Below are 18,946 nucleotides of genomic sequence, written 5' to 3' on the forward strand. Positions count from 1 at the left end.
TGAGGAGAAACTGTTCTTCCTAGAGAGTGGTGAATCTGTGGAATTCTCTGCCCAGGGAAGCAGTTAAGGTTTCCTCACTAAATATGTTTAAGAAACAGTTAAGATAGGTTTTTACATGTAGGGGAATTAAGGGTTATGGGGGAAAGGCAGATAGATGGAGCTGAGTTTACGGACAGATCAGCCATGATCTTATTGAATGGCAGGGCAGGCTCGATAGGCCGGATGGCCTACTCCTGCTCCTATTTCTTATGTTCTTATTTATTCAAACAAGCCTGATTGACATCCTGGACTATGATTTGAAAGGTGTTGGCTGGGCTGTTTCTTGTTAGGTGATGTCAGCTTTCAGTATCTTGAGTATCTGATTAACATTGGCTTTTGGCAGTATGTATCAAAACCTCCTACAATAAAGGTCTGGGTGGTATTTGCTTTCTTAACTCTGAATGAATCTGTTTGTTTAGTTTTATCAGCTGGTGCACAATGACTTCTGAATCTCTTTCTACAACAACGTCTATTCATCTTTTTAAAAAAATTTCCTAACAAAATGGATAACTTTACATTTATCTCCATTATACTATATCTGCCATGCTCTACTTATCTCAATAGCTGCCATGCCTTTTTGCATTGTCATAATTACATCCTCACCCAGTTTTAGGCCATCAGAGAGCTTAGCATGATTACATTTGGTTTCCTTGACCAAATCGTTGATGTATATTGTGAATAGCTGGGGCCTGAGATCTGATCCCTATAGTAGCTCACCAGTCACTACTTGCTAATCAAAAAGACCCATTTATTTCTATTCTGTTTCTTGTCTGTCAGCCAATTTTCAATTTGTGCTTCTATATTCCCATGTCCTTCAATTTTGCACACTGACCTCTTATATGGGACTTCGTTAAGGCCTTTTGATAATCCTGATATCCCAGATCCACAGATTCTCTCTCAAGCATTCTACCAGTTCCATGCTCAAAAATATTCAGTTGTTTTGCCAAACATAATTTCCCTTTCATAACGTCATGTTGATTTTGTCTAATTATATTACTGTTTTTCTAAGTGGCCTGTTATCTTATCCTTTATAATAGACTAGTATTTTTCCTAAAGCTGTAAAACTTTGATAATCTAGAATGCTCAGGACTTCAGTGGTGCCAGACTGCTGGGGCTTATTCAAAGTTATTCCTACTAATCCACCAGGACACTTTTAATTCACTTTTTAAAAATGTGACATGGCTGTAGAGTTAATTTTCTAGTGAAGCTGCTAAATTCAAAGAGCATGGTCCTGGGGTTCCAGTGAATTGAATGATGGCGTGTTGGCTGAGGTCCTGGTGAGTCAGAAGGGAGTGCAAGAACTGCTGTCCTGGTGAGCAACATGGGAGTGGCAAACGTCACCATATGAGTCAGATGCTGAACCACCAGGAGTTCTGAATAGTTAGTTAATGGTTTATCTGAGCTATAATGCAATATCTTTGAGTGACCAACCTATTGTGCTCTATTTTCTCTCCTCCAGCTAAATAATGCCAGCTGGCGGTGTAGTGACATCCACACCAGACTTCAAGGCCAGTCGTCCCGGGTTCGAAGCCGGCCGGTTCCTTGCACGCTTTCCATGCGTGCTGGGTTGATCTTTGAGCTAGCAACTTGGCCTCATAAAAAAACTAGACAAAATTGCAAGGCTGCCACACAATGCACTACAAGGTGAAGAAAAAAACAAAAACAATTAAATAATGGGGTTCCCTTTGCCACTCTAGAATTTGCTGAAACTGTTCTGTAATCTATCGAATTGTTGAAGATGAGAAGCAATGCATGTGCATTTCTTTCAGTACTCAGGGATGCAGATTACCAAGGCATGAAGATTTATCAGCTCCATTAATTCATAAGCATATGCAGGACAACACAGAAAGAGATCAGTCAGCTTTTGTCAGGTAACAAGGGATAACCTCATTGATCCTTCCCTAATTTCCCTGTAACCCAGAACTCACTCTCTGTCACACATAACCATGAATTGCCAATTTGATTCCTTTTGCCAGTTAATTTACCCAGAGGAACTCATTCAGTCCAGAGAGAAAGTGCAAAGACTGTGCCAGGGCACCAGAGGCTGGGATTAAGCCTGGATCTAGGCAGCTGTGAGGGAGAAGACTAACTGCTATATCACTGTACCACAACTGGTGCACCACAAATCTCCAGCATATTTTTGAAAATTTACTCTAATTTCTTTTAATCCCTCCTTTTGTTTAATTCTCTTGCCTTTCCTTTGTTACAGTGTCATAGAGCCCGAGAACACTACAGCATAGAAACAGGCCATTTGCCCCATCTAGTCTGTGCCATCTTACTCTACTTAGTCCCATCGACCCACACCTGAGCCATAGGTCTCCATACCTCTCACATCTGAGTACTTATCTAAACTTCTCTTAAATGTTGCGATCAAACCCGCATCCACCACTTCCAGTGCCAGTTTATTCCACACTCGCATCACTCTCTGAGTGAAGAAGTTCCCCCTCAGGTTCCCATTAAATATTTTACTTTTCACCCTGAATCTATGACCTCTAGTTCTACTCTCACATAACCTCCGTGGAAAATGCCTGCTTGCATTTACCCTATCTATACTCCTCATAATTCTGTATATTTCTATCAAATCTTCCATCATTCTCTATGCTCCAGGGCAAAAATCAATTCCTAACCTATTCAACCTTTCCACATAACTCATGTCCTCAAGTTCAGAATATTTCCTTGTAAATTTTCTCTGTACTTTTTCAATCTTATTGATATCTTCTCTGTAGGTGACCAGAACTACACACATACTTCAAGGTAACACATACAAAATGTTGGAGGAACTCAGCAGGCCAGGCAGCATCTATGGAAAAGAGTAAACAGTCAATGTTTAGGGATGAGACTCCTCATCAGGTTTGAAATATCAACTGTTTACTTTCTTCCATAGATGCTGCCTGGCCTAGTGAGTTCCTCCAGCACTTTGTGTTTTTTACCTTGATTTCCAGCTTCGGCAGATTTTCTTTTGTTTGTGATACGATACTCCAAATTTGGCATCAACAATGTCTTATACAACTTCAACATAACATCCTAACTCCTACAGTATACTCGATACCCTGATTTATGAAAGCCAATGTGCCAAAAGTTCTCTTTGTTCCATATTATAACTTTTCCCATTGTTCACCATGACAATTGGCTCTCGATCCACTGGATTGATTAATTGGACTGAACTGGCTGGGCATATCACTCCATTCAGGGACAATTAAGGATGGAGACACAGAAGCTGCAGTTGCTCTACTCTGAAAAAAAGAAACGCTGGACGAACTCAGCGAGTTGAGCAGTTGAGCAGGGGTAGTTAGTGTTTTGGATCAAGAGCCTGCACCAGGACTGAGAGTGTCGAGGGGAGATAGCCAGTATAAAGAGATGAAAGGGAAGGTGTGATGGGGTTAGCAAGTGATAGTTGGGACGGGGTGAGGTGGGAGATGATGAGCAGACGAATCCACACAGAGGAAGGGGAGGACTGCTGTTGGGAGACAACATCTGATGATAGGTAGGTAGAGCTGGATAAGGAGAGTGAAAAAAGGGAGTAAAAGGAATCCAGTGAGGGAAGGGGAGGGTGGTGAGAGAGGTAAAGGCTGGAAGATGATGTGGAGTCACAAAAGACTTCAGATGCTGTAATCTAGTAAGTAAATAAGGTTAAAGGCAAACTTGATTAAGAGTAGGCAGGAGTGGGGGAATAATGGGCAGATTAAACTTTTAAGGGATAAAGAAGGTAAACTCGAGGATATGGTGTATTGGTGATCAACAAATAGAACCTGGTGGATAGAAGGAGAGAAAGGAGAACAGAAGGTGCAGGGAACCCAAAGCTAGAAAATTCAGTGCCCACACCATTAGATTGTAACCCAAGTTGAATATGAGGTACTGCAGTGCAGGCATGTTATTGCACACTGTCTATAATGACAGTGCCACTATATACATTTGCTACTTACTGTGGTCCTGCTGTATAAAACACCTATAGAATTGGGTTCATTATTGCCAGGTATATGGAGATAACTTCAACAGGTGTGATCTGGATGACCTCTACATGAAGGAAATAATTTTTTAGTGATCAGCACCTAAAATACATAACTAACAATAAAATTCACTTTTTAGATATTGGGATAAGAAGATGGGTTTGACAGAAACCTATGTTTTACTGCACTAATTATATAACAGTAGCTTAAAACAACATCACAAATGGTCAATTATTTCAAATCTAATTTTAAATCAGATCTGGTAGATATTAATATGGAATAAATGAAACTCTTGGCAATTTGTCCAAGAAAAGTAAAATGGGATAACTGAAAGAGCAACAAGAAAAACCAAGAATTTATGATACAATATCTGAAAAAAATGTTTTTTTAAAGTATGCTTAAAAACATCAGCTCATGTACAGCAATTTCAATGTATTAATTAATTTTAATATAATTTCAGTCTCAGTAGAATGAAATTGGTAAATTGGTAAATTAATTGTTTATTGCCAAATATACTGAGGTACAGTGAATAACTCGTCTTGCATATCATCCCTATAGATCAATACATACAACAGTGCTTTGAGCTTGTATAAGATAAAACAATGACAGTGTGCAGAATAAACTGTTGCAATACAGAGAGTGTACAGTACAGGTTGACAGTAAGGAGTAAGGTCACAACGAGTTAAATTGTGCGATCAAAAGTCCATCTTATCATAGTAGGGGAACGTTCAATAGTCTTATAACAGCAGGATGGATGCTGTCCGTGAGCTTGGTGGTAAATGCTTTCAGGCTTTTGTAACTTTTTCCCAGGAGGTCGGGGGAGAAGAGTCAATATTCAGGGTGGGTAAGATAATTGATTATGCTGGCTGCTTTACTGAGGCAGTGAGAAGTGTAGAGAATGTCTATGGAAGGAAGCTGGTTTCTGTGATGTGCTGAGCTGTGTCCACAGCAGTTTCTTGCAGTCATGGGCAGAAGTTGTAAAATGATGCATCTGGAGAGGATGTTTTCTGAGGAGCGCTAATAATAAAAATTGGTGAGGGTCTGAGGGGACATGCCAGGGGATTTTAGTCTCCTGAGGGTGTAGAGGTGCTGGTGAGCTTTATTGGCTGTAGTGCCAACATGGTTGGACCAGAGCTGGCTATTGGTAATGTTCATTCCTAGGAACCTGAAACTCTCCACCCTCTTAGCCTCATCGCCATTGACGCAAACAGGAGCATGTGCATTGCACCTCACCCTTCAGTGAATAGCTCTTTTGTTTTTTACACAGTGAAGGAAAGGTTGTTGACATGACCACCACGTTACGAGGCTCTCCACTTGCTTTCTGTACTCTGACTCATCATTATTTGAGATACAGCCTACTATGGTGGTTTCATCTGCAAAACTCGTAGATAGAGTGAGAGTAGAATCCGGCCATACAGTTGTGGGTGTAGAGGGAGCTGAGGACACAGCCTGATAGGGCGCCAGTGTTGAGAATAGTCATGGTGGAGCTGCTGTTGCCTATTCTTATGGATTGCAATCTGTTGGTCAAGGGGTCAAGGATCCATTTGTGAAGGGAGGTGCTGAGTTCCAGGTTTAGAGGCTGGAGTTGAGTTTGCTTTGAATTATAGGATTGAAGGCAGAGCTGTAATCAATAAACAATAGTCTAGCATAGGCGTCTTTACTGTTCAGATGCTCCAGAGATGAGTGTAGAGTCAGGGAAATGGTATCATCCATAGTCCTGTTTCGGCAGTAGGCGAATTGCAGGCACTGAAGGTTGTCTGGGAGGCTGGAGTTAATTTGTGTCACGACCACCCTGTTGAAGCACTTCATGATAGTAGATGTCAGAGTCACCAGGCATTTATCCTTACGGCATATTGCTTTCTTTAGGCACTGGGATGATAGTGATCTTCTTAAAGTTGGGAATTTTACATTGAAGCAGAGTGAGATTAAAAATGTCTGCAAATACCTCTGTAAGATAATCTGTGCAGGAGCTTAGGACATAGGTAAGGACACCATCCAAAGCAAAGCACACAAAATGCTGGAGGAATTCAGCAGGTTCGACACCATTTATGGGGAACCCTCTCCCCACCTTTTTATTCTGGCATCTTCCCCCTCCTTCTCAGTCTTGAATAAGGGTCTCAGTCTGAAATGTCAACTGTTTATTATTTTCCATAGATGCTCTCTGACCTGCAGCTTTCCCTCATCATTTTGTATGTGTTGCTTTGGATTTCCAGCTCCTGCAGACTTTTTCATATTCACCATCCAGGCCACTTGGTTTCTCTGCATTCATTCTCTGGAAGACTGATTTTCTCTTCACAATAGTGACTGTGGATTCAGGTGCTTTGGAGGCTGTAGGGACAGTTTATTCTAACCATTCAATCAGAAAGGACCATCCAATCCTTCCAATAACATTCCAATCCCCTTCTGCTCAGAATGTTCAAAGAATGTACTAACTCATCTGGAAGGGATGTGCTGTTGTCAGTGATACTGTCTGACTTGGTTTTGTAGCTTGTTATAACATTGAAGTCCAGCCACAACTGACGGCTTGTCTGGAATGTAAACAACGCAATAGCTAATTACTAAGTGGAAAGGTAGAGACCCAACTCTGTCCCTAACATGTTGGCAGAATTATTCTTTGAACATTACCAAGTATCTTAAATACTGCAGTGAGTAGAGCAGCAATGTACATTTGCTATCAACTGTGATCCTGTAGCAAAGAGCACCTATGGAATTGGCTCCTTTATTGCCAGATACAGAGACAACTTCAACTTCAACTGGTGTGATCTGGCTGACCACTACAGTACACAGTGGTTCATTAAACATTTTTTATTCAGTTGAATGGAAACCAGCCCGCTGAAAAATGTTCACATACTCACTAACCTCACAAGAGTATAGCAAAATTACCCAGGGACTTTATAGTTTGACAGAAAGTAAAGTTAAAAGTCCTAAGTACTGTATGTGTAAGGATAGTATAGAAATCAGCCTGTAAACTTGAATAGTCTGCATGTACAGGGTACCATTAAACTTTCAAATTGATTTATGTACTTGCCTGAAGATCTCTGATTCATTGACTTGCATAGTGATCGAGTTTATCGGAAAGAAGTGATACGTGTGCTCCTCAGTTCTATTATTAGCTCAGCTGTGCCTTGAAATACTGCAGATCTGCTCAGTGCAGTTATCAACTACCTAATCTTCCACAGAGGGGTTTCTGTTTTTTGACTTTCCAGTGCCTGCATATTTTCTTCATTTACTTTCTATCTTACACGTAATAATTCTTCTTCTTACGTGGTTAAGGTTATAGACAGCAGAGTTTGAGTTGATCTGAAGTGGGTGGAGTATCACTAAGGGAAAGGTGGCAAACCCAAGCCTGGAGGATGAGGGCCCAACAGCAAGTCAGCTGAGATGAACTACTTTACTTCAAATGGCTAAGATTTTATCAATGATAAATGAAGTCAGGATGACATTAAACTGGCCAATTTACTTTCAGATATGTGAGTGCAGTTTCTTGACTACAGGATAAATACCAATAGTATCTCATCACATGATGATTCCAATTGGAAGTACAGCTTTAATGCCATCTGTTCGCATCTCTGAAATCCACTCCTGATAGACATTGACAATGAACATCCTCACACTCTGCCTGCAGGTAATTCCTTCCAACAGCTGTCACTTCGGGTTTTATCGAAGGCTATATGACTCCTGCCTTAAATGAGTGTAATGACTTGGCAACAGCCTTGATCTTGCATAAGTCTAATGCTGAGGACGAGGCTTTCTCACTACCTGTTGCTTTTATGAGTCTTTTTGAGGGACCAAACTATAGAAAGTAGTATGAACGTGGCAAATCTTAAAATATGGTATTATACACTATGTGGCTAATACATTTAACTAAACTTTATTTGCTTGTGACAAGATTTCATTTGGGAAGTGAATTTTGCCATTTTTTTCAAATCTTTTCACTTGAATAGTACACGTGCTTGAGGATGGGATGTTGATTTTAAATACTTTGTCTGGATAGAGTGAATTGGGGCATTTCTATTTCTGTTTCCATTTCCAGTTCTGACACCTCCATTCCCTTTCTTGATCTGTCTGTCTCCAACTCTGAAGACAGTCTACCCATACTGATACGTTTTATAAACCAATGATTCTCACAGCTACCTGGAATATACATCTTCCTACCCTGTCACTTGTAAAAATGCCATCCCCTTTTCTCAGTTCCTCCGTCTCCATTGCATCTGTTCTCAGGATGAGGCTTTTCATTCCAGAACCAATGAGGTGTCCTCCTTCTTCAAAGAAAGGGGCTTTCCTTCTTCCCCATCAATGCTGTCCTTATCCACACCTCCTCCATTTCATGCATATCTGCCCTCACCCCATCCTCCCGCTGCCACACCAGGGATAGGGTTCCTCTTGTCCTCACCTACCACTCCACTAGCCTCTGCATCCAACGCATAATTCTTTGTAACCTACCACCACCAAGCACACCTTTCCCTCCACCCTCCCCCCACTTTCCACTTTCCTGGGGGATCTTTCCCTATGCAACTCCCCTGTCCATTCGTCTCTCCCCACTGATCTTCCACCTGGCACTTATCCTTGCAAGTAGAACAAGTACTGTATCACCTACGCTCTGACTGCCAGAAAAAGCAGCCTATTTCAATTCTGCTTCCCATTCCCATTCCGACATGTCAGTTCATATTGAGGCCACACTCAGGCTGGAGGAATAGCACTTTATATTCTATCTGGTAGCCTCCAATCTGATGGCACGAACATCGATTTCTCAAACTTCTAGTAACTGACCCCCTACACTATTCCCAATTCATGTTTCCCTCTTTTACCTTATCTCCTTACCTACCCATCACCTGGTGCTCCTCCTCCCCTTTCTTCCATGGTCTGTGATCTTCTCCTATCAGATTCCCCTCCTCTAGCTCTTTCTCTCTTTCACCAATCAATCTCCTTGCTCTTTACTTCACCCCCCCTCTCAGTTTCACTTATCACCTTCCACCTTGTCCTTCTCTCACCCACCTTAACTCTGACTTCCTTTCCAGTCCTCTCAGCCTGAAACATTGACTGTTAACTCATTTCCATAGATGCTGCCTGGCCTGCTGAGTTTCTCCAGCATTTTGTCTGTGGTGCTTCGATCTTGGGGAGTAAAATTTGGTCCGCTGAAATTTCTCAAACAATGTTACACTGAAATCACATTAGGATTTTTTGTCTCCAGGCTCCCCTTCTTCAAGAAACAATAGCATTGACCATCTTGCCATCTCCCCCCCCCCCATAACATTACTGCGGCTTCATAATCGACAGAACTACTGGTCTGAAAAGCCAAATGGATATTATTTTGCGCAATAGGTGCTGGATCTCACCTTTAATAATTTACCCACAAAACGACATGCTACTCTGAGCCTCGTGCATTCACGTCGTGGTTTTTTAATAAAAGTTGGTACAACATAAACTTGCGTGAAATCAGCGCGCACAGTTTCAGGTTAATTGTAAGAAATGCCTATGGGGGTGGTGGTGGGCATGGGGGTGAGGGAGCAAAGAGCAGCAGCCGGGGTGTCAGTCAAGTCGCTGGCCCCGCCCCACGACTCGCGGCGTATCCAATAACGACGGGAGAGGGGCTCGGCCGTTGGATCGTCGTCTCCTCGGCGGGGTCGCACGTCAGCTGTTTACCGAGCGGCGGCGGTGCGGAGCTCAGCTTTCCGGAGCGAGTGGTTGGTGTTAGTGGCGGTTGCTGGCTCGCAGGGTAGGACCAGAATATAGACGGGGGGATTTAATTAGCCTCCGTCCATCGTTCAGTGTGCCTTTTGAAGAGAGGGAGAAGAAGAAGAAGAATATTTTCCTTTCATCCCATGTGCCCGTGGTGTGCTCGGTGCCAGCGGCCGGTGCCGGGACGACGCTGCCCGGCTCCCCGGCTCCTCCTCCGGCCGCTGCTTCTGCTGCTGATCTGGCTGGGATCGAGCGGCAGACGCGCCGAGAATGTGGCTGCTCCGTGCCCGGCCGTGTGCCTCTGTGAAGGCGACAGCGATTCTCCGCGAAGAGTCGACTGCTCCGGTCGAGCGCTCACCACCGTCCCGCAAGGCCTCGGCATCTACACCTTCTTTTTGTAAGTAGAGTTGAGCCACAAATCCAAGGTGTTGCAGTCTCTTGCATCAAAGGTGTGATACCATGCCGTGCAGTGGTGCTGTCACTGGGTGCGTTTAGATTTAAATCAGAAAACCTTGGCTTATCTTAACGCAGTATGAATGAGGGAAAATTAGTCTTCATTTGTTGCAATACCCTCAATTGAGATTGCAGTAAATATTAATCGTGAAGTGTCCTGAAAGCTATCTATAGGAACCAAAGTATGAACCTTTGTGGCTCTACTTGTCACGTAGGATTATAGCAAGAAATTTCCAACTTGAAATAGTTGAGGACAAAAGCTAATTGTTTGTTGGAACTTCATAACCCCCCACCCCCAATATGGTACCGAATTATAATGTGTTTTGAAAAATACTTGTAGCAGTAATAGGAAGTATTTTTGGTAAATGTCATTTTTCATTACCTGGTTTAATAGGTGTGTGTCAGATTTCGTATTTAATTAAACTATCCATATTCACTTAACAATTTTGTTTTACATTACAAATCACTATTAACAGGCCCAGTGTCTTGGACATTTGTTGAAATGTATCCTGTCTAGGCTCTGATGTAAACTTTTTTTTGTTTTTAAGGTTTTGCTTTGCGCAGTTCTTTTATTATTAAAACAATGTCGTTCCTTCTGACTAGTAATCCGTTTTCAAGTAACAATCTTAAATTGAAGAATTTACATGTTCCAGAGCATCAGTTGTGTTAAATGTTTTGGCTTTAGCACTGAGCGATTCTTAAAGACCACACAAATTTTAACCTGCTGAATGACGCTGCTGATTTTGTCAAAGTTAGTCGTTTGATGTCAGTAGGAAATGGATTTGGCAGGAAAACAGTTAAATAGTTATTAAAGTTGTGAAGCTTTTTAGAAATAGATAAATTTTGTAAAATCTGTGGACTTGTTGCAATAAGAATTTCAGCAGTGGTTAAATGCTGGTAAGCTCTCTGTTTTATCTGCACATGTAAGGCTCCCCTTTCAGAACCCCTCACCTCTAAGGACAACCATGTAAATTGGCAATTTAATTCTGGTTGCCAGGCCACTTTGCTGCAAAGTGTTGCTTTGCTTGTCGCAATATATATATATTGAACATGGATAATTATGTTAAATAATTGAACAAGCAGTACAGCACCATTACATATTGTGAATTTTTTCCTCCCTGGAATTGTTCAAGTGTAGTAGCCCTCCACTTTTTTTAGTTCCCTAATTTCAAGTAAGGAAGTCAATCAGTTCTGCTTGTTACCTACTAGCATGTTTTGTTTTGAACGGAGATCAATTCCAGAATGAGTTTGTTGTTCAAATGTTTTCTAGTTTCACCTTTTTGCGTTTCAATTCTTGCCAGATCAGAAAGTCTGGGCGGGAGGGAAATGGTATCAGAGTCTACAACTTGAATTTGCAATGCAAGAATTCTAAATAATGGCCTCTGCTGCATTGTGTTAACTTCTCTACAAAGAAATGTACTGTCCTTATTTAAAAAAAAGAACAAATAATTATATCTATCTATATATAATATATATCTTGCTAAATTCATTTGTTAATACCCAGATGTCAAAAACCTTAATGATTTAATTTTAAAAACATCTTTTGAAGATGTTTTTAGTATAGACAATGTGTTTTCTTTATATAAACAACAATTGTAAATATTACCTCCTACATTTATCAACTTGCTGCACTTGAAAGAAAATTGTTTCCTATAGCTGTTAAAAGTGTCCTGATTTGGTTATTTGTGATACTTCGAAAGACACATGAATGTCACGTTGGTCTGTTAATCTTGACTATGTTTTGTGTACAAAGATTTTTAAAAAGCATGAGCAGTTGAAAATTACTTGTGCATTACTGAAAATCAGCAGGGTAGAGTAACTTAATCAAGTGCTTATTTTGACAGAATCCATGTTTGCCCTTGCACAGTTAAATGGTCTATTAATGTTACAGTAAAATTCTAAAATAGATTTTTACACAATACATTTCATTGAGAATAACTTGTTCATCACAGTTTTCCATTCATATAGTTTTTGGATACTTATTTAGAAAATGGTATCCTGTGTGCTTTTTTTAAATGGAAAATTCAATTCTGAAGAATGCAAAATATATTATACCCTAGAAAAGGAATATAGTGGAAAATAATTCTAAAATTATGATGCCTTCCGATTCAAGTGTTGTTTTTTAGTTTTGTCCGTACAATTCCTAGGTCTTTCAATGGACCTTAGTAGTATTGAGGAGCATGCTTTCTATTGTGCTTCTTTATGGAAGGAGTAACAAAATACTCTTGAGTCAACAACTTGGCTTCAATTTCCACTGCTGTCCGCAAGGTGTGTGTGCATTCTCCCTGTGACGGTGTGGGTTTCCTCCAGCTGCTGTGGTTTCCTCCTACATTTGAAAGACCTACAGGTTAGTAGGTTAATTGGGCTCCTGGCCAGAATGATGTCCTTAAAAACAAAACGTGTGATAAATATTTAACAGCAGAAAGTAAATTATGCTAGGAAAGGCTGCTAATGATGCACTATAATCGTCAGTCAATCAGAACTGCAGGATTTATAAAACCACTAATTATTTTGAGGCCACCTTTTCCAGAATAACTGTCTGAAGCCTTGTATAATTCAAGGATTATTACTGTTTGCTGTAATTAATGGTTACTGTGCTTCATTTACATCACATGCTGCAAATTGGAATATTTTAAAATGTAGTTAGTCATTCATGTACTATTATTTTAGTTATTCCTTTGATTAGAATACCTTATGATCATGGTTTTGAAGAGAGGAAACACCTCAGCTCTCAAAAAGTAGAACCATTTGTGCAGTAACATCATCACCATTCATAAATTGGATTCAGTGGCAAACCCATATTTTAGACTTTTCTAGCCACATTGCAATAAAGTATTGATTTCAAATAAAAGTTCATGGCTTTTGTTGTAGGTTCATAATTCCAAACATCCTTGCCAAAGTAGCCAACAAGCTAATGAACTTTCTTGTATTTGGTGAACGCAGCAGGCCAGGCAGCATCTGTAGGAAGAGGCGCAGTCGACGTTTCAGGCCGAGACCCTTCGTCAGGACTAACTGAAGGAAGAGTGAGTAAGGGATTTGAGAGGTGGAGGGGGAGATCCAAAATGATAGGAGAAGACAGGAGGGTGAGGGATAGAGCCAAGAGCTGGACAGGTGATAGGCAAAAGGGGATACGAAAGGATCATGGGACAGGAGGTCTGGGAAGAAAGGCAAGGAGATGGGGGGTGGGGGGGGGGGGACCCAGAGGATGGGCAAGAGGTATATTCAGAGGGAGAAAAAGGAGAGTGAGAGAAAGAATGTGTGCATAAAAATGAGTAACAGATGGGGTACGAGGGGGAGGTGGGGCCTTAGCGGAAGTTAGAGAAGTCGATGTTCATGCCATCAGGTTGGAGGCTACCCAGACGGAATATTTGAACATCGACTTCTCTAACTTCCACTAAGGCCCCACCTCCCCCTCGTACCCCATCTGTTACTTATTTTTATGCACACATTCTTTCTCTCACTCTCCTTTTTCTCCCTCTGAATATACCTCTTGCCCATCCTCTGGGTCCCCCCCCCCCACCTCCTTGTCTTTCTTCCTGGACCTCCTGTCCCATGATCCTCTCGTATCCCCTTTTGCCTATCACCTGTCCAGCTCTTGGCTCTATCCCTCCCCCTCCTGTCTTCTCCTATCATTTTGGACCTCCCCCTCCACCTCCAACTTTCAAATCCCTTACTCACTCTTCCTTCAGTTAGTCCTGATGAAGGGTCTCGGCCTGAAACGTCGACTGCGCCTCTTCCTACAGATGCTGCCTGGCCTGTTGCGTTCACCAGCAACTTTGATGTGTGTTGCTTGAATTTCCAGCATCTGCAGAATTCCTGTTGTTTCTTGTATTTGTATTGTTTGACAAAAGAAATGGGGGGGGGAGGGCGGGGTTGAAATCTGTAGATTTTCTAGCTTTGTTCCAGGGTAGAATCTTCAATAATTCTTACGATAAGAATGCTGATGTGTTTTTTTAAAAACTGGAGCTATGCATAAAACTGCCTTCATAAAAATATTTTCTGGCTAACGCATTTCCACGATCTATTGTAAAACAAAAGAAAGAAAACTTAGATATTGCATTAATCTTTTAAAATTAGTTACTACAATTCAGTGTACTTGAGCAACCTTGCGATCCTTGTTTGAGAGCTTTCTGTGCGTAATGTTGTGCTTCCAGCTAGCCCAGCATTTATTGTCCATCCTCATCACTGTGGTGCTCTGCCACCTTAATTTGACTGTCTTGACTAAACTTGCAGAATATTTAACGGATGAACTTGCAGACTACTTGCTGGATGGATGGTGCTGTGTGCTTGTAGTGAACTGGAGTGTAGTGTAAACGTAATGATCCATCTATATTTAGCAATTGTATTGAAATCTTGTCTGTTTTGCTAAGTGTTGAATAGTCATTGTATCCACAAGTTAATGAAGATGAATGAAAGGGTTCTATTGATTTGGATCTTTTTTTTGTATTCAATCTTCTGAAGATGCAGCTTGTTGCTGAGGTATGGTGTCACCCGGTGTTGTTCTCTGGCAATTGATTTAAGTTCTATATGTGAACTACTGTAGATGCGGGCAGGCTACTCTGGGTAGAAAAATTACATTGAAAAGAGTCTGAGCAAAACTGATGTCTACACAACTAATGTTCCCTAGATAATGAACACAGTGTAAATCCTGGCCAACTACTTCCATTCTCCCCTAACCCTGGGACATGCAAGCTCTATGTCACTGCTACTATTCTGACTATTTGTAAATTCAAAACAGATTGCTATTTTAATTGTGTAATTTGATGCATACCAGGGATGATGGATTTCAGTTATACGGTGTGGTTATGCACCCTTTCATCTCAACTATAATTATACAGCTTTAAACTGGCTAGTATTGATTAATAATTACAGTTGACAGACATTAGGGAATCCAGGACCTGAAATATAAATATTAGCTTTTTACTTTGGTATTTGTTCTGGTATTGTTATCAGGTCTAAAATGGTTAACTACCAGCAAAAGGAAAACAGTTGGATTTCTTGGTAAATTGAATATTTTCTTTTTGCAAACTAACAGCCACAGAGCAGGATTACTGAACTACTTTGGTTCTAAAATACAACAAGAGTAACATTTCAAACAATGGCCATGATATGGCAGAACAGTGAATGTTTCTAATTTTTTTATTGCATGTAGCAATTACTTGGATTTTAATTTAAAACTTCAATGTATCTTTACAACTGCCCTCAGATTATTTCATGTTTTTCAAACAAAATCCTTTTGCCTGTGGTTGGGTCTTTACTACTTAAACATCATCCCTACTGGGGCATAGACAGCCTACAGCAGCCTCCTAGAATCTCCCTGTCCTGGGCCATTCTTTCTAGTTGTCCCCAGGTGTAGTCCATCTTCAAAAGATTCTTCCTCTCCCAGGGATGAGTTTTTAGGAACTTCTGTTGCCATTTTTGTAGTTCTGTATTTTTAAGATGGGTTGCTTTCTCCATGCCCATCCCTCCTCTGCCGACTGTGCTTGGGACCATTTGTTGCAGGGTTGCCAGTGGCTATAGATCTTAATTTGTATGATCTGAATAATGATAACCTGAACAATGAAATTTGGCATTCATTTCTGTTCTTTTAAAATAACTTGTTATCTACTATCACGCTGGAGCACGTGTTGGAAAAAAATGTTGTGATTTTAAAGGTTGGCAGCTGTATTCCAGAGCTTATGGTACAATTCTCTTTGAATAAGTGGTAGTGTTTTGTTGTGGTGGTGTGTAATTTGGTTTCACAGCAGGTTAGAATTTAGTCCATTCCTCCCTCAATTATGTTATGGACACTGCTGTGAATAAATTATCTAGTAACACAGCATATTGATATTTACAGCTTAAGCTATTTATGAGAAAGATTACCTGTGAGTTTTCAGGCTAGCATATTTTTGAATGTACATGATGTAGAAAACGGATCTGACATGTCTGAAATGCACTGGCTTAAAGGGTGACAAAATAGATTCCCTGATAACTTTCAAAAAAAAGTTTTTATAGTAGTGAACAAGGAAGATAATTGGAGCATTATGGGGGGAAAAAGGAAGGGAGTGGTGTTATTTACTCTTTTCAAAAAAAAAACTTGCTCAGAGCCAATTGGTGGAATGACCAAATCCTAAATTCTGATCTGTATGTTTTCATTATTTTAATTAGGAAGTGACATTCGTAAAACTTGATTGTAATTGCACAATTGCATTTTTATTATTGTAGCTGTTGGATGTCTGACATTTGTTAGGATTGCTGTAGTGATTTGGGCTTGGTCTATACAGTATTAATTCATCTAAACTTGCATTTTGTAATTCTAGATTATGTGATACAGCATTTCAGCTTGTTGCTTTGACAGATTTATCTTCAGAAATATCTAAAAGTTTACAAAGAAGTTTGTCTTGTGGTAGACAAGCTGAAAGTTGCTTTACATTTATAATTATGCTTGTTAAATCACTCTGAATCCATTTTAGTAAAGCTTAACAATTTAAAATACAAATGTGATCTGTCAAATGCTTAAGGAGGAATGGCATTTTGTGACTTGGCTCATCTGATTAATCATAATATTCGCGACATTTAAATTGGGTGTGTGGTATAACAAGAGGAAAGTAAGAGTTGCCGCGTCTTTGAGGAAAGAGAAATTGGCAGGTAAGTCCAATTCGTCATTGGTAGATTTATTTGCTTGCTGTTCATTGGAACCCTGCAAGTGGATTGCCTTCTGCCTGTCTTAGCCAGGAAGTGTAATACAAGAGTTGAAACAGTGATGAAGAATATAGTTTAAAATCTTTTCAATTCATAATATAAAGCCAAATATTTCATATTGGCAGGACACATTTTATAACTTAACTTCTTCCCTTAATTATTTTAAAGAAATTACAAAAGCAAACTGCAGCAAAATGTTTACTGGCAAGCTTCACAGTATCCATTTTGAAATAAGTTGTTAGCTTCCACTTGGTTGCATATGAATAGTTGCACAGGCCCTTGACCTGGTCCCTCCACAGGGAAGCTGATGTGGGCTTTATGGCAGGAACCTTGCTGGTAACAAAGAAAACATATGGAATATTTCACTTTCCCTTTTTAGGTTGGTACAGCTTGGTGATTTGTGCTGCATATAACCATCAGTTTCAGAACATGGGGTCAGCTTTGACCTATCTTTCAGTGATATTTTGAAGAACCCATGCAGCTGTAAATTTGGTGTCTGAAACTGCATGTACTTGTTTAAGACTTTGCATTTTAAGATGTTAAATTGAAAAGCAGCATTTAATTTTTGGTCTTTAGTATGGTTTTATGTTGAAGCAGTGTTATGTGCATGTTTTTGAGTCATTGCATTGTTTATAAATGCTTGGAAAAAGGTATTCTTAACACCTTAATCTGGAATAGTAAACACTAACAGAGTGGTTAATAATTGACGAAATTGTTCTTCATAGAAGCTTGGAGCAAGTCTGGAAGTTTCAAGGGCAGTTTTCCAGCATGTGTTGTAGAAGGCTCTACAGAAGTTGTGGGGACGCCAAGATTTCCTGATTTCTTTTATTAAGCATTTGATTGCAGGATGTGAAATTGGTGCTGTTACTATGTTCAACAAATCCCCCTACTTTTCTTTCCAAATAAGTCATCCCATCAAGAATAAATAGTCTGAAAGCCTTGTTGAAGTTGTTACTTTGTCTGTCTGCCTTTTCCTTGTTTGCCCCTTTTTCCACCTCATTAAGTTGACTTTAAATCTCGATGTGGTTAATGACATGCAGGGTTGATTATTCTCTTTGGCTAGTGAGATATTTCCTTCCAGTAATTGAGTTCTGTGGCCTTTCACCCAGGAAACGCCTAGATGTTTAATTTGTTTTTCAGGGAGTGTTAGTCGGTAAGCAATTAAACCACACAGTAAATTAAGCTTCCTTTTTAGATAACTTGTACCTGTTTGTGTGGAGTAAGTTTAACAGACCTCCTCTGCTAATAATTTTATTCTAAGCTGTCTGTAGTGTTCTTGAAAAGCTGCCTATTTATTAAAAATACAATATTGTCTTTTTATTAGCCATCAGATTTTTTGGAAAGGGTTTGGTCTAATTACAAAATTTGGTTTGCTGTTGTTGACAGCTTGTTACTTGCACCCAATATTTACATTGAATCGTGAGAAAGCATGTTAAAATGGGAAAAGAGAAATTTCATTAAAAAGATTATGATAATATAGTATGTGTTAATAGAGTATTGTACATAAATGTTAGTGTGAATGTTAATTCTGGCATGTGGTATTCATGATTATTTTAAGTCTGTTACTTAATGATTTTTAAGTGATCTATATGACCACTTGCCAGTCTTTTACTGTTCATATTTGCTATTTGTAGCAGGAAACACTGCATGATAGGAACACAAGATGCTCATTTATCAGACACAATTAAAATTTCATTTTATTTTCCCTCCTTTCCCAAATTGAGATAATCTGCTTTTCTACGACTCGCAATTTCCAATTGATCATGTGAATTCAGCAGCCCCATACCTGTGAAAATATTTGAGTAGTATGTAGTCTTAACATTCAAACCAGTAATCTCCTGATTGATAAACTGTTGCTTGTAAAATTTAATATATTTTACTAATTGGTTTCAGCATCTGCAGTTTTTATGGTTAATGATGTACCTTTCATTATCTATTAACTTTTGGAGTCAAGGGGCAATTTGAGTTTTTCAATCCAAATCCAGTCCCAAATGAGCAATAGCTCAATGTGTAAATAAGATACAAATTAGATACAAATTACATTGATTTGTGTCCAAATATAACATCTTTGCTCTAGAAAGGTAGTAAAGTAGCAGTTTGTTGCTACAGATGGAAACTTGCTGGATATCTGATTTGGCAGAATGTTC

At 39.8% G+C, this 18,946-nt stretch overlaps 1 protein-coding gene across 1 annotated transcript in view; it reads left to right on the top strand.

Annotated features, from left to right (window-relative positions):
- Positions 1-9,615: 9,615 nt before the first annotated feature.
- lgr4 (leucine-rich repeat containing G protein-coupled receptor 4) overlaps positions 9,616-18,946 on the top strand; it is a 164,098-nt gene continuing 154,767 nt past the window's right edge. Inside the window, exon 1 of the mRNA XM_063061764.1 lies at positions 9,616-10,062. Within this exon, the coding sequence (XP_062917834.1) occupies positions 9,809-10,062 (254 nt within the window). The 5' untranslated portion in view covers positions 9,616-9,808. The remainder of the gene's footprint in view (positions 10,063-18,946) is intronic.

The sequence above is a fragment of the Mobula hypostoma genome, chromosome 11 (assembly GCF_963921235.1).
Source record: "Mobula hypostoma chromosome 11, sMobHyp1.1, whole genome shotgun sequence".
Taxonomy (NCBI): domain Eukaryota; kingdom Metazoa; phylum Chordata; class Chondrichthyes; order Myliobatiformes; family Myliobatidae; genus Mobula; species Mobula hypostoma.